The sequence below is a fragment of the Balaenoptera ricei genome, chromosome 8, assembly GCF_028023285.1.
Source record: "Balaenoptera ricei isolate mBalRic1 chromosome 8, mBalRic1.hap2, whole genome shotgun sequence".
NCBI classification, from domain to species: domain Eukaryota; kingdom Metazoa; phylum Chordata; class Mammalia; order Artiodactyla; family Balaenopteridae; genus Balaenoptera; species Balaenoptera ricei.
Genome location: NC_082646.1, coordinates 3,341,521 through 3,357,803, shown reverse-complemented (window position 1 = coordinate 3,357,803; position 16,283 = coordinate 3,341,521). Strand labels below are relative to the sequence as shown.

The 16,283-nt window shown below is 46.0% G+C and overlaps 1 protein-coding gene across 3 annotated transcripts in view; it reads right to left on the bottom strand.

Moving 5' to 3' along the window:
• Window positions 1-2,153: 2,153 nt before the first annotated feature.
• Window positions 2,154-16,283, bottom strand: part of SNX19 (sorting nexin 19) — a 36,894-nt gene continuing 22,764 nt past the window's right edge. For 2 of the 3 annotated variants that reach the window (XM_059930012.1, XM_059930014.1), the window contains exons 9-11: window positions 4,310-4,494; window positions 3,430-3,517; window positions 2,154-2,492 (exon numbers count right to left, since the gene is read on the bottom strand). In XM_059930012.1, the coding sequence (XP_059785995.1) occupies window positions 2,360-2,492; window positions 3,430-3,517; window positions 4,310-4,494 (406 nt within the window). In that variant the 3' untranslated portion in view covers window positions 2,154-2,359. The remainder of the gene's footprint in view (window positions 2,493-3,429; window positions 3,518-4,309; window positions 4,495-16,283) is intronic. The other variant, XM_059930015.1, reaches the window with a different exon arrangement.

Genomic DNA, 16,283 nt, shown 5'->3' with positions numbered 1-16,283 from the left:
TGGGCCTCACCCACTCAGGTACTGATCTGAGGGAAGACAATAAATGTTCCTAGTAATTTAATTTCAGTCTAAAGCAACCTAACTCATATAGCCAGGGACCACGGTGACACGTATTTTTACTCCGCCCAGGACCTCACAACTGTTCTTGGCTGCCATGAGCAAAGGACGAGTGGAAGTTGGAAATGAATGGGCTGGGTAGGAGAATCACGAATGTTCCAGGTTAGTGTAGGTCCAATTCTTCATTCATCACTCACTCTCTCAGCTGGAGTATCTTTTCCTGAGACCTGTGGCTCTCTCCCAAATGCTTATCTCTCTTGTCTGAACCTACTACCTAAACATGGGAGGTCGTTTCAGAGCCAGATGGGGTTTGATTATTTCCTTGACGATATCCATTATTTCCCTTCTGGGTAGAAGGAGGGTCTGCAGACAGCTGATCTTTTTGGGGCAGAGAGTATGGAGGTGGGGTCTCTTATAGAACACGAAATACAAGGAAGTGTTCTTTGGGCTGGAAGTATCAAAAGATTGCTTAGAACTTACAGTTATAGGGGTTTAACGGTGTGTCAGCCTGTATACTGGTTTTGTGTCATATCTGAGCCAGAACTAGTAGCAGAGATTCAAAGCAATATAGGTGGCAAGTACACCTGAGAGCGAAGCACGGGGAGAGAAGGGTAGCAGAGTGCGGGGCTGCCCCCCACCTCTCCGGGAGAGCAGCCTGGCCCTGGTGGTGGGAGGTGGCGGAGCAGCACAGTGTCAGGTGGGACCCCCTGCAATCCCCCACCCCGCAGACACTTACCACAGGGAGAGATGCTGAGCGGCTTCTCCTGTGAGTGCCCAGGGTGGGAGAGGCTCTGAGAACTCTGGAGCCATAAAGTGACTGTAGCAATCAACTTTTAAGGCAGAAGGAACCAAGTGACATGACCTTGTTCATCCCCTTGCCTTTAGGCACCAACAGTACCGCTAAAGCCCCGTTACCTCAGAACATGTTTGATGGTTAAAAGCCTTCCGGGGTGGGGTGCGGGGAAGCAGAAAGATTTCACAGCTTTCTCCCATGAGCCGTTTTAATCTAAGAGAACCTTGACGCTTGTCCTAGACCCACCCTGTTCTCGCCAGTCCAACCCCAAGACCCTCCTCCAAGTCGGAGGGTCCCAGTTCAGTGGCAGCAGGCGCTCCCCAGCAAGTGCAAGCTAAAGGGACGAGGGTGAGCGACCCCCGCCCCTGCCCCGCGCGAGACCTACGTGCAGCGCCTGCCTCCTGGCTGTCTGTCCCTCCTTTCCTTCCACCAATTTCTACGAATTGTCCGTCTTTCTAATGGACGCCATGCCTTTGCTTTCACCACTGGTGCTCTTCAAGACTAATTAGATCCTGAAGGAACAGGAAGTAAAAAGCTGTTTCTGGGTAAGTTGCTAATGTTCTTGGTTTAGAGTTAAAGTTCCCTGCCAGAGACTTGCGGAGAGAGAACCCTCACCCCTCTGGGCATTCTCAGACAAGGAGGAAGTGCTTCCCTTCCCTTGGGCAGCTCTGGGCTGAATATGCAACTTGCCATGCAACTGGGTTGAAGAAAGACAGAGAAGGCCACAAAGGTCAAAACTCACTTGCTCTTGGGGAGGGGGTTAGAAAGCTAGTAAAGAAAACCTGCGGTGCAGCTGTCTTTCAGGAGAGGGTATGGAGGGTGGGACGGATCTACCAGAAGTGCTGTCGGTCCGCGCTGAGGTCTTTGGGACAGGAAGAGTGCAGCCACCCAGGGAGAAAGCCTGCAGTGACACCCTCTGCGGGGCCGGTGTGCTGGAAGGAGTGCCTTGAGAAAGGTTTCCCTCCCTCTTGCGGGGCTGTTGGGAAGCTAGGTAGGACCAGGGGTCTGGCTTTCAAGAGTGGCGCCGAATGAATTTTTAGTTTCCTGGTGGGAACAGAGAACTCAGAAGATTGTTTTCTCCTCTAGGAAAATCTGGCCGTGGTTTTTCTCCTGGTCTCCCGAGAGCGTGCGCTGGTGGGTGAGGCACACGTGTGCACAGGGCCAGGCTGTCGGCAAACCGCCTTAGCGAGGAGGGCAAAGGAGAGGCAAAAGGGGCTCATTCCTCTACCTCACAGCTTCCTTTTCCAAAGGAAGCAGGATCCACCCACCAGCAACAGTCCAAACACCACCAAAGAGGCATGGAAACGGGTATGCATGCAATTGGTACATATACCCCCCCTCATCGCCTGCTACAAATGGAGTATAAGCTGGGGGAGAACTGAGCCACTGAGACCCCAGGCCTTCTGAGCCACAGCCCAGTTCCAGAGGCACAGCCCTCGTGCCTGGTCTCCGGGTGGCAGAGTAATGCTCCCTTCCTAACCTTCGAAGAAATGGGTGAATAACCTCTGGCTAAGGGGAGATGCCCATCTTCTTGGGGCTGCCTGGGCTGTCTGCGGCAGAGCCGGTCACGGCGGACTCCTCAGCAGAGGCACCGAGATCCAAGAATTCCAGGATGATGTCCCAAAGGCAGTAAATCAAGTGCCTGAAACAAATGAACAGAACAACTTAAAAGGAGGGTCTGGCTCGGTCTAGAGACACCAGATCCTGTTTATGACATTTCTCTTCCCTCCCCCTTTCCCCTCGACCGATAGCCTTAGTGGACTCCAAACACCAACAGCTGGACAAAGCCTCTGCCATGAAATAAAAGTCTGCTGAGCTCACAAAGGCTGTGGCCCCAGTGAAGGTGGAGATGGTACTTGAGACTAGATGTGAGGAAATTCCGCATTGCTTTATAGCTAGCTACATGAGCACATTGGCACCGCTCTGAAGAACTCTACGGGAGGGAAAAATCCCTGTGATAACAACTTACTAAGAATTTTCAGGTTACCTGTGATGAGGTAAAGCCAGGAGCCTTGAGGTGCGAGAGTTAATAGACACGGGGTGCTGCAGGGCGGGGGGTGAGGGGGAGTGGACGAGCACTCAACACGTGCAGAAGATTCCATCCCAAGGCACCAGCCAGGGGAACACTGACCTCTCTGTGCTATTCGAGGAGGGAGCACCAGCATTTCTGGTCCCCTTATCAGAGGCCGACTCATCATCTTGTCTACCTCGCATCAGGCAAAGACCCCTGCTGAAAGTACTGCCCAGGCCAAGGGCTGTTCTCGAGATGCTCACAGGGGCAGGCAGGTGTCAGGAAGAACAGGCCTGGGGGCTGACAGGGCCTTTTCAGTAGCTCACGTCGGGGCCTGCATCGAGTTCTTCCAAATGCAAACGGTGGCTGGTCCCACCAGCTTCCGGCCACCTGACACCTGCTCAGAAGCCAGCAGAGTGGGTTTTACCCAGCGTGCGTGGACCTGGTCATCACACTCTGGGGCCAGGGCCCAGGGCAAGGAGAGACTGCGGCACTGTTCCTCTCAGTGAGGCTGTTCACCCAGAAACCCGAGATGCCTCAGACCAGAGGCGGCTTCAGCTGTGCCCACCTGTTGATGAGGGGCTGCCGCAGTGACTCCAAGACAAGACTCCAGCTCAGCCGGCATTTGTTCACCCCAAGGATTCCTACCACGATATCTGAAGAGGAGAAACAGATGTGGTTTCAGTGTCACCGCTGAAGCTTTAGCTTCTAAGGGGTTTGTCTCCTCAAGATATCTGCTGTCTTTAATCATACTGGGTACTTCTGGCACACCTCTGAACCACATAGTCGAACTAAAATCGTCAGAAAACAGGGAAAAGCCAAGAAAAATGTTTCTTAACTTTAGGTATCTAAATGAGAATGGGCCTCAAGAAACAATCCGGTAACCCGTCACTAAAGTGCAGGTACTTCTGATACAACAGTTTAGGCTGGAGAACAGAGGTTAATAAGAGTGAATAACACTGTCCAAGGGTAAGAGTTCACTACTGCACCCTGCTTCCCCCAGCACAGCCACAGGCAACAAACTGCCTTCCTCGCCCTCCAAAAAAACCACATAAAGCAAAGGGAAAAAACCTTTTTCAGAATTTGTTTTTATCTACTGCTAAGGACCATGCACTTCACTCACTGGCCCCAAGTTAGCAAGCTCAGCTTCTGCAGGCCCTGTATCATTTTCTTCCCTGGTCCAAAATGCCGTGAGTCGGCAGAGAGCCAGAAGTCTTCACCTGGCGGGAAAATGAAGAGACCCGCCCTGAAGTGAGCCTCCCCGTTCCCCCAGCATTGCTGCAAGTCCTGACCATCGTCCTGTCAGCCTCAGAAACGGTGGGTCAACAAACTTTGAGTTTAGCCACAGTCCAGGCCCTTTTAAAAAACGGGGAAGGGGGTGGGCCACGGTGGTGAAGCCGGATGGGAAGGAAGAGTTACTGGTACAATCAGTCTCCGCGTCCAGTCACCTGGCAGGACTCCCATCAGGCTCTGCAAAGCCTGCTTCTCAGCAGCCGCCTTCTGCGCCTGGGTCCTTGCGGGCCGAGGACACTCAGGCAAAAGCCCGCCAGGCCAGATGGATTCCTGGAGAAGCCGGAGGTACTGCACCCAGCGCTGAGGACACGTCAGAGTAGCTACCTGCACCTCTAGCCACCTGTGGTTGAAGACAGAAGGGTCAGGTAAACCTGCAGGACAGGACGCAGCGAGGCGTGAGTCACGTGAGCAATCAGAACAGAGCAAAGCCAAGTGAGCACCGACTCTCACAGGTGAAACCAAGCCAAGCAACAACTTGGGATCACAGAATTTGAAGATGAGTAACAATACTACCATAATTATTCACTGAGTGTCTGCTATGAGGCGCGTGTAGTATTAGGGGCTTTAGAACAGAACATTAAGGGGGCCTCTGGCTCTGGGGAAGGCTGCACCTTTCCAACTGTCCTCCAGTGGAAAGCACTGCAACTTCTCAGTAACGTGTGCACACAGCCTTCAGAGTGCAGGGTTTGGTGATTTTATACACATCCCTCTCCCCGGCCACCCTGTACATATCCAGTTGCTCTTCAAGCCCCCAGGACCTGTCCTGAGGACTCCCTTCGCCTGCCCTTTGCTCCTTACGGACCAGGCCTTCTCCGTTCCAGTAACAGAAATCTGTCCCTCTGGCAAAACCTGTTCAAACTCCACCTCCTCCACGAAATCCTTCCTGAGCATTCCAGCCAGAAATGCTCTCTCTCCTCAGGCCTCCTTTGGCACTCAGTTCTAGAACACAGATTTAGCACCAGAATTTCACGCTGGAACATAAATTATTTTCTCATGTTATCTACAGCTTGACTTTTCCAACTAAATTGTAAGCACCACAAGAGTTCCCCATAACGAAAATTTCCCAAGGTGAAATATTTGTTGATTGACTGGCAATTGTTCTTATTACAATGAAAATTTACCCCTTTGTCTTGCTTCCAAAAACGAGTCAGTAATGCTGAGGGGGCAGGTATGCCAAACCTGCAGTTCCTGCAAGGCGTTTCAACGTTAATTCTTTGTCTCTGCATCTTTTCAGAGTGATACGGTCGGTCACTAGCTGAGGTTTAAGACTGCAGAGGCCTCCTTAGGAGGTCCCATTTTGAGACTGGCATGGCTGTGGCTGCGATGAATGAACCATCAGCCACGTTACGCACGCACAGGAGACTCTATTTGGTACCGCACCACATGCAGCTCATGCCATCACTCTCAACCCGAGCTACTTGTCGCCCATCCAAGAGCAGAGGGGGCTGCCAACGCAAACTTTATTTAACCTCCACTCTGCCAGACAGTCTGCATTCCACTCAAGCTAGGCATTCCAGCTTTGGGGGCTGCAATCTCCCAAGCCCAGGGCTCACAAATGATTCTAAGAATAGGAAGTCTGAAAGGTAATGGCAGGGCAAGAATGGCAGACGTCGATGGAGATCAAGAGCGGCACAAAGCTGCTCTTGCCCAAAATAGCCATCACAATCGTATTGTTATTATAAGGGCTGCATCTCCTTCTTATAGGGCTTTTCATTCAGCGAGTCTAAGACGCCTGATGAAAGGGATCCAGTAGCAAGAATTCCTGTTCCTGTTTATAGAAGAGGGTCACCAAAGGGAGGTGGATGCGATGACCTGATCAGGTTCTCTGCAGGGAATCAAGTGACCCAACTCATCTTCACCTCAAGCCACATACACTTGTGTGACTTTAGCTAAGGTGAAGGACGTGCACCAGCGTCTCACCTAAGTGATTTGAGGGAGAGGGGCAAGGACCTGAGAGTCAAAATATTTAAGTCCTCCAAAGGAGCCAGGAGAATCCTAAACAAGAAGGCTTCAAGCCAGCATTAGTTCTAGCTCAGCTTCTCATTCACAGACGCATACAATAGGCTGGCTTGCCCTTCTGTTTGCCCTTCTCTTTGTCCTCAGGAGCCAGTAGTACCTGTGACTCAACTCTTCAGAGAGATCTTAACATCCACTCAACCCTTCCTCGGCTAAGCATAACATACGACAGCAAACCTGGGCACCTCGGTCACCTTCAGGGCACGTTTTACAACGTATGAGTCTCACGGTTTTGAGTCAATGGTCATTCACTCGATGGGAACAGGACCTCGAGCTGCATTTGGGCAAGGAGGTCCTCTTTGTTCTCTTCCACAGTGACTGAGTGTCTCATGCACACATGCTTGATGCAAAACAAATGTGTGCACGTGGCAAAATATAAACTTATACAAATACACTAGACTGTACCTCATCAAACTCTACATGGGGGTGTTGGGAAGAAGAATCAAAGTGTGAAAAAGTAAGAGTAAGCTGTTCTTAACCTAGGAGTGGGAAGGTTAAAAAGAAATCTGTGCCTTGAAGCAAAAGGAATGGAACTTATGTGTCTGCAATCCAGTGTGTCATAACAGCTTTTCCAGCATCAGTTTCTGGAATCTGCTGCTATCACTATTAAGCTAACAGACAGCTCAAGTTTCAAGGGGGATATACACACACATATCCCTTGGACTATTTACTATTTACAAATTATTTACAAGAAATCATCTACTAAATACAAATGTTATTGTTTATGTAATACAAGATGCATGAGGTAAATACGCTAAAATAAATACGGTAGAGAATAGCCTCAAATAGCACTGGTTTTATTTTCTACTACTATTCTAGTTCTGATATTTGATTTAGATATCTTCTTCTGCCATCCTACCTTTTTCCCAAAGAAAAGAAGAAGAAAAAAAGCCAAACCACATCTGTTCTGTCTGGCCATCTCTGAATGATTCAGAGCACAAAGAAGCCTTACTAGGGGGCCCAGAATAGGCAATAAAGTGAGAAAACAACAACAACAGATGCACACTGAGACATGCAAGAGCCGCTATGACGCAGACGTGGGATGCAGAGACCAGGGCGTCCCTTCCCCTGGGCGCACACGTCCAGTCCACGCTCAAAGGAACCTGGTCTGAAACAGCTACACGTAGAGGGACGAAGCTGTGGCTGAAAAGGAGACAGTTTGACACTAGGGCTTAAGATGGCACTTCAAGGTTAGCAGAAGGTCATTTTCCATCAGAACAGCAGAATCAAACCTCAAGAGTAAGGGGAGAAAGCTTTAAGGGACCACATCTAATTAGCCAAATTCCCCTCACTTCTTTTCTAAGATTGCTGCTATGGCTGAGTAGGAAGGCCCTGAATAAGTATGGCTTAATGGGGAGGGAGGGGGAGAAGGACAGTGAAATAATAACAGAAAATATTCCTAAGAGCAATAACAATATTCTAACAAAAATGCCTGGTGCAGTCTAAATGAGAGGCAGTAACGGGCTCCTCCCTGAATCCTCTTCACCCGCTGGGCTGTACCTCTGTATCCAACACAAGGGCGATGGCGCCTCAGCCACTTACAACCCACCGGAAGTACCAAATACAGGTCAAAGAGAAAAAGAGAGAAAAAGAAGGTGACATTAAAGCTTCTGTCACTTTAAACAGATCTACAGACTGCAAGTGTCCACTCATCCCGTCACCCTTAGAGGAGGGTTAACAGTCATTTAAATGGGTTGTTGGGCACAGGATATTTCTCAAACTGTGGCTGAACAGCATTAGAGGTCATGGCATCTGCGCTGTGGTTTGTGACAACGTTTAAAAGAACACCTAAATGTAAATAGGTAAGAACAGAAAACATAAAAGCGCACCTCAAGTTTTGGGTCCCTTTTACTTATGCATGTATATATGGATATAGCAGATCTGTATTTGTGTGTGTGTGTGTGTGTGTGTGTGTGTGTGTGTGTGTGCGTGTGTGTGTTCATAGTGGGTCATGATGTAAAACGTATTTTTTACTGTGAGATGAAGTTTAAAACAAGTTTGAAAAACATCGATATGGTATAAGGAATTAAGAGTTCCAAGAGAAGGAGGAAAAAGCTCAAGCCACCTTTTCAGCCTCCTGGAGACAGTCCCCACCTCCCCCCGCCCCCAAGCACCCTGTGAAATGTTTACAGTGGCATAAACCCCAAGACTGTGTTCTGTACCCACAGTCCTAGCACACTGCTCTGAGCATTTGCTCATGAAATCAGTAGGCCCAATCGATTGGGTGGAGAGAAAGGAGATCTTGAGGATGATGGTGTGGGTCCAAGGTATTTCCCATTACACAAGTTGTTTTTGCCAACTTCACACCTGATAAAATTAACGGTTCCCTTCCCTCTGATTCCTTTCCCAGGCCTCTGCCTTCCTGCTATGGCCCCTTCGTGTGTTTACAGACAGTTCCTCCCTCTCTGTGCTCAGCTCTAGGCTTCCCAGTCCTACAGCAGCCAGACCCAGGTTGCTCGGCTGTGCCTGAGAGAGTTCAGGCCCTCTGACTGTGTATCTAGGTCACCATCCTTTCCTGCCCTGTGTGGGGAGAAGAATGAGGAGGAAATGAACTTCAAGGGCAAGAAACTCCTGTTTCTTCCTCCCAGTGACTATTGTGAAATCTAAAGTGGCTTGTAGAGTCTCACACAATTTCTTCTTTGATTTTTGCTTTCATGTTTTAAATCATGGATCCACATCTTTAAAACATGTGCTTCAAAGGAAGACTACTGACTGAACATCATGATTTAAGAATCTGAGTTCTATAGTTTTATATCTAGCCACAAACAGTTTTTGTTTTTGATTAGTAACATATAAGTTGCAGATACAAAATTAATATGCTTTAAGAACTGAAGTATTTTTAACCAAGGAGGTTAAAGAAATCCTCTGTTGAACCTTAGAGGTTATCTTTTCCAATCTCACCAATTCACAAATGAAAACACTGAGAAAAAAACAAGCATTTCATAGCAAGAGGCTTATAGAAACATACAACTTTAGAGCTGGAAGGAAAGAGGTTACCCTATCTAACCTCCTCCCAAAGTAGAAATCCCCTGTGTGATATCATGGCAGAGCCAAGGGTTCTGGCCTCTGACTCCAGAAAGTTGGGCTTTTATCTTAGCTCTGCCACCAATGAGGAATGTGACTTTGGGGAAGTTGCGTAATTCCTGAAAAGGGTAATTTCAATTCATTTGGGATGCTTCTTAAATACTGGCACCAAAATCTGCCTCCTTGTAACTTCCAGTCATTGCTCCTATTTATATCCTCAGAAGTTTAACAGGAGGTATTAAAGTTACTTGGTCAAATCTCTTTCAAAAGACAACACTATGCATTTTTAAATTCAGCTATTATGCTAAGTCTCCTCCACAAGGTATACATCTTTGATTCTGCCAACGTCAAGGTTGAGCACACAGAAGACACTCAACATCAGAGGAATGAAGGAGAGAAATGAACCACTCCTCATCCTGGTTCCCTCCTCTGGGTGTGGGCTGCTTTGTTATTCTCTCTTAAAATGGAGTGCCCAGAACCAAACACAACTTCCAGATGTGCTCTGACCAGCAAAAAATGCAGATTAGTGCCTTGCTTGATCCAGACACCATACTTCTATTAATATAGTCGAAGACTGTGTTGGCTTTTTGGGCACACACATCAAAGCACTGACTCATACTGAGTTTGCAGTCAATTAGAACCCTAAGTCCACGTACGTACTTTAACAAAAAATCACATGCGCCTGTTAAGCCTAGACTTGTCCTTTTGTACTTGTGTAATTTTTAAAAAAATCTAAATTGATTTATAATATTTATTTCTATTAAATTCCGTCTTGTTTGCTTTAGACTATCATTCTAACTCTTTTAATCCTTTTGAATCTTAACTTCTGTCACCCAGAGTATTAATTATACCTCTAAGATTAGAGTTACTTGCAAATTTCTGATGAACAGGGTAAGTTCAATGCTCTTTCACTAGAAAATGCCCTCCAGGCTATCAATCTATTAGCTACTTGGGCTAAAGACACTCAGTTAGCCATGGACCACTTAAAAGTACCACAGTCCAGACCATGTATGTCCATATGGATATTAGGAAAATATGGCATAAGCTTGTTGAAATTCACAGACAATATAACAATCAATGCATTCCTTTCATTTAATGGTCTGATAGTCCTGCTAAGCAAGAAAGAAACCTTGCTAATCAGGCAGGGTGCATTCCCACTGAATGCACACTGGGTTCCAAGGCTTGCTGTTTCTCTTCCTGAGTGTTCACAAAACATCTACTTCATAATCTACTTCAGAAATTTCCAGAGATAAATGTCAGGGTCAGGAGCCTGTATCCATTTTTTAAAAGGCCAGATATTTGTCCATCTCCAACCCAACACATCTCTATATGGAAATTTTCTTAATGATCTTAGGTCTTCAATGATAAATACAAATTCTTTCAGTTCCATGGAACAGAATTCATCTGGGTCAGGTACATGAGTTTTAAAGCAGACTGAATGCTCTCTTATTATTTTCATTCCTATTTTAGTCTTCAATACTAGTTTAATCACATTTGCTCAATTCTTCTTGTTAGACCCTTTTCCTTTACAGAAAAAAACAGAAATTAAATACCCTAGGCAAAAAGTATACCAATTCGTTGTTGAATAAATGATTTCTCAATGTAACCAGTTAATACTACAGCATCTGTTCCAAACAATTTACCTGTATTTTCTTTGTTCTTCTTGTTTTTAACATGTGCATTTTTTTTTTTGTTTTTTTAAAAAATCTTTTCCACTAACATTTATCCACAATGTCAGCTCCTTCTGAGCCAAGCTTTTTGGACACCATTCTTACCAGTTCTAGTTTCTGTTGTCTGCATTACTCAGTATGTGTCCCCTTTCTCTGTTTTTTATATATGTTCATCTATAGTCTGATCTCAGTTAACTACTCTGGTTTCATTTGATGCTGATTCTTTTCCTTTCTTACTGGAGTCATGTGTTTGTTTATTCCATTTACTCAGTACATACTGGTTGAGCTTCTTAAAAGTACCAAAAGAATAAGATTGTAAAATTTTGAGGGGAGGGATCTCAATTCATTTTGGTATATTCCTCAGCATTTACTGTAAGAGTGCCCTTCACATAATAAGGCATCAAATATAGACTGAATGAATCAACCTTATTCCAAAACTCTCAGCGATAACTTCCAGTGTTAAAACTTTAAGTTCACTTGTTATTATGGCATATAAGACAGGATTCTCTGTTATGTTCTTCTGTGAACTCTAGTACCTCTCACCTACCTCTACTTTCCTCTCTCTGTCAGCTGTTTTCCATTACATCCACTTCTAGCTGTATCTGCGTTTTTCTTGCAGCTTCCTCCTCTTTGCTGAGTTGACGGGTCTCCCGTCAAGTATACTCTTCCTACCACCCTTGAGTCATGTTCTAACCGCAGTCAGGAGTCCACCAGGTGAGCATCGTTTGCCAGAGGAAGAAAATTTAAAAACCTTTCCTCGGTACCAGCTACACAATTAACTATTCATTCCACATTTTCCTTTTTCTTCCAAAGACAGAGCTTACAGATAAAAGAAAGGATGAAAATCTAGGCCTCCAAGTCCTGAAGTTTTCTACTAAAAATCTCAAAATTGTTAGAGATATAGTCCATGCTTCCTCATGTGTCATTATTTCTTTTTACACAAAGGTAGGTAATAATCTATTGATTTATTGATTTAATAAGCAACAAGAAACTTCCAGCATCACAAGTCAGACATCCTGTTGAGAAGGATACTATGCCGTTCTGTTAGTTATGCTTCTCAATCCACAAGGTAGGAGACAGAGTCACCCTGGACTTCTCCTCTCCTCCACCCCTAATCCATGTGCCCCACGCAACACCACATAATTATTGAAACAATTACCGAACCTAGTTGAGCGACCTCCTCAGTGCTCAGTTTCTCATGAATTCATCACCCCTTTACTATCGCTGTAGCAATCACCTTAGTTTTGGTCCCCATCACCTTTCATTTCTGTCAGTGTAACTCTTTCCTAATTTGTCTCCCCGGCTCTAACGTTTCTTCCTTCCATTAATCCTCGACAGCACTACTGAAGTGCTTTTTCTAAGTTACAAAGTTGATCATGTTATCATCTATTTAAATTCTGTACATGGTTTCCTAATAAATGGGGGTCGAATCCTACGTTCTTTGAATAGCGCACAGGGCTCTGTATGGGTCGGTGCCTACTGAACTCTTCGGTGTAATCTCTGGCCACTCTGGCTGCACGTCGTATATTCCCAATCGTACCTGACTTCTTCGAGAAGAAGAAGTGCACACAAATACGCCACACTGCTTCACAACTCTGCCTTCAATGCTCTATTCTACAATGTCAGCTCTCGATTTCCCTTCATCCTTTAAATTCTATCTCAGATGTCATCTCCTCCATAAGCCTTCCCTGGGCTTCTCATAATTTACTTAGTCCCTTCTCTTAATCATGTATAGAGTTCTTTTTAAAGTCCTAACTTCATACTATAACTCCTTATTTGTAAGATTGCAGGGTAGGAATTTGGGGTCTTTTTTTGTATTTTAATCACTTAACAGTGTCTGGCACATCGTAGGTAATCAATAAATATTAGTTACTAAGTGAATTAATGATGTAAATGGGACAAACACTGGTCTTAAACATGGCGCACAGCTCAAACTAAGCTGTGCAGACGGCAAACCTCCCAATACTTAAAGCAGTGAAAGAACAGTGAGCTCTTAATTATTTGTGCTTATGGAGGAGGACAATAATTTTTAAAAAAAGTAGACAATCTAGAAATCCTTTGTATTTGGCATTTGAGATGTATTTATATAAGCATTTGGCAGATTTATTTTCCTAAGAACTTTTGTTTAGGCTAATATAAAAATTGAACTGTGTGCCAATACACCAGCTGTAGGGTGGATGTTATAAGAAGTATCCTGGGTAATAAGTCAGCTGAGCTACCATTATGAATTCGTCATGAATAATCCATGCAATTCACACCTGGTTATGTACTCCCCCGGAAGGGAAGAGAGGTGGAAGGCAAGGGAGTGGGTCAGCTGGGCTTCGTGTCTGGCACACTCCATAAATCCTAGAGAGGAGAGACAGCTGCCAGCAGTCTATGTTTTTGTCAGTTTTCCTGGCAAATAGGCCCAGAGGACAGAAGAGACTGAAAGTCAAACAAAAGCAAAGGGGTTATGCGGACCGTGAGTCACACTTGTATTCTGGGAAGTGCTCCTGACGGATGGAGCAGTATCGAGCCGGTTCCAACCCATTACTTGAAGCTATAGTAAGAAGAATACAAGGTAGCAGAATGTCTGGGTACCAACGGCCAAAAGCAAAGGTCTGGCTACCTTCCTAACAAATGCAGAATGAGAGGGAGCCGGTTGGGGGTTCTGTGTTCATGGGATAAAAGAGATTGATGGCAAGTGGAAATGTTTAGAAATCTGTTCTAGACTTGAGCAGTGTGACACTTGTAGGATTCCAATTTTAAAGATGAGTACACAAATCTATGCCCCTCTGAAGGCCTTCAGGACAACTTTTCTCAGCCCCACACTATGTGGCCATAAATGTACCATAAACCAGCTCTGAAAAATCGGGACCGATAGACCTCAAAGCTGGGCAAAATCAGTCACACGTTTTGGATATCTGCCCGTTTTTCATCTGACCCAAGTAAAAGCAGCAGCAGGACATCTTTCTCAGAATCAGTAACTCCCTCCGAGTCTCTGGAACCACCATGTCTCTCCTCCAAGTCTGAGAGGTTCCTGTCCAGAAGAGGCCATCACAGTTTTCACCCCAACACTGCACATAAAACTGGTCCATACCCTTCAGGGGAAAAAAAGCTCGGTAGCCAGAAGAGCCACAAAGGCTTCACATAGCGTGTTGTAATGAGTGAAAACAGCACTGAAAAGCCACACACAGGATTAAGCCTGGTTTGGCCACTTCGAAGTTGAAACAACTCTCTGAGTTCTGGATTCCTTCTTAAGACTGATTCTTGCCTTGCTTCCTTCACAAAGTTAACGAGATGAAAGGAAAAAAATGAAAGCATTTTTGAAAGTGCTTGTGTGTTTGTGTACGTGTCAGAGAAAGACTCCTTTGGATCCTCTTGAAAAATTCTACCAGATCCAAGGGACTAAATGATGGCAGGATGCTGAGGGAACTTTGCATTTCATGCTTTAGCTTTCCTTTTGTAAGACTTACTCTTCTCCTGGCAGGTTCAGGGATGTAAATGTTAGAAGGGCGAACCACCTCGGTACTGTTTACAGAGGTTGCGGAGGGGCCCCCTGGGGTGATGGTAACTTGAGGACACTATTCAGAATCCTTCCTAAAACGAGGCCTCTCTACACTCAACTATGAAACAATCACCACAGGGACTGCAGGGTCCAAAGTGACTCCCTTTCCTTCTTTCCTTGGTCCCGTGTGGACAGCAAGCCTGGCTCGTTCTCGGTCACCAGGTAGTTATCCTGACCCTTTCCTTTCCCAGCACCTACAGTAGGGAGGTGGGTGGGGAAAGGAAAGGCTGATTAAAATGGCCACGCATTCAGAAGAATACTGTGTCTGGTGGAGGGTAAAGGTCAGGGAGAGGGAGAGAAGCAGAGCTGGAGCACTGGGAAGAAGGGCAAGACACAAAGGAGGGCAGCAGCGGGAATTTAGTGGTTGTCTTGACAACCAGACCCCTGTGGTTCCCAGTGACTCTACCTCACAGGGAGATCTCCAGGCTCTGCTCTGGGCAAAGACGGTCACTACAGGAGGGGAGAAAGGAGGGGGACTTCTGGAGGAGGGAGAGGTGATAAGGAAGTACGTACTCCACTTGATGCACCGGCTCCCAACGTCCACAAATATTAGAGATCACAGACTTAGAGTGTGCTCAGCCACGAGGTGGAAGAGAAGAATTAGGGATGTATGTAAACAAGCAGACATGGCAGAGTTTCAAATTATGCTGTGAAAACGGCGAGAGTAAGCTGGAAAAGACCAGCCTTGAAGAGAACAAAGGATGAACGTGAGAAGCAGATGTCGAAGTTAAGAAAGCAGGACAAACATTGGCAGAAGACGGGGAAGAAGGAAAGTGAGTATGATGAATAGAATCACCTTGGGGGAGAAGAACTGCCCGAAGGTATCTGTTCTAAGTTAACTGTCTACAGGCAGAATTTAAAAACCTTTCCAAACAGAAGGCTATCCATCCCGACACTAAGAATACAGGACACAGCAGTGACAACTCCAGCATCTCCACACAGCAGAGATTTTGGGGGCCCGACTTGTGGTTGGAAAACAAGAGGGAGAGAGGAGGAGGTGGCAGAGGGAGTACCTTGAAGCTGCATTTACACAGCAAGCACACTTGTGTTTACAAAGATTCTATATTTATGGGGGTTAAATCACCCCAAGAAAACCTTTGGTCCTATAATTATATCAGTGTTAGATAAAAGTATGTTTCCCACCAGTTCACCTCGACTCCCTCCCTGCTCCAGTACCAGATAGGCTGCAGGGCACTTGGTGAAGTCTCTGTCTCAAGACAGAGGTAAAGGCATTAACATTGGCTCCATCTCCAAACCAAAGTTGATAGGAAAAAGCCAAACAATCTCCACCCGTGGCTGAAAGCAACAGGCTGATAAGGTTCCCAGTATCAGTGCAATCTGACAATCTCTACCTCAGTGACATGTGTATCTAGGACTCGGGTATCCTAGAAAGGCCTTCTTGAGCATAGGACCAACTAGCTTACAGAGAATACTGACAAAATTTTTCAACCTCAAGATGTCCGGCTGATTTTATCAGCTATAAAAACCCTGGTTCACTCTGGGTTCCTGAGTCAAAACTGTTCTCAACAAATCAGCTCTAGCACTGAACCCCCAAGGGGCTGCTCCAAGGGGCACCTTCCGGCAGCACACACTGCTCAGAGAAGTGCGTGCTGAAGGACAATCAAAACAGGAGGAGGGGGAAGGATAAAAGAAACTGGGCTGGTCTCAAAGTCAAGGGCACGAAGGAGAGGGCAGATAAGCTGCCTCTGAATCGTGGAGCAGGACAACGAACTGTTTCATTACGATCAACACCAGGGCAAGGACCGAAAATTGCAGAATAAACACAGCTCCCTCAAAGAAGGTAAATAGGTATCGTTTAACCTGCAGCGCCACCTGGTGCCCAGGGAGAAATCCCATCCTAACTCCCCCAAG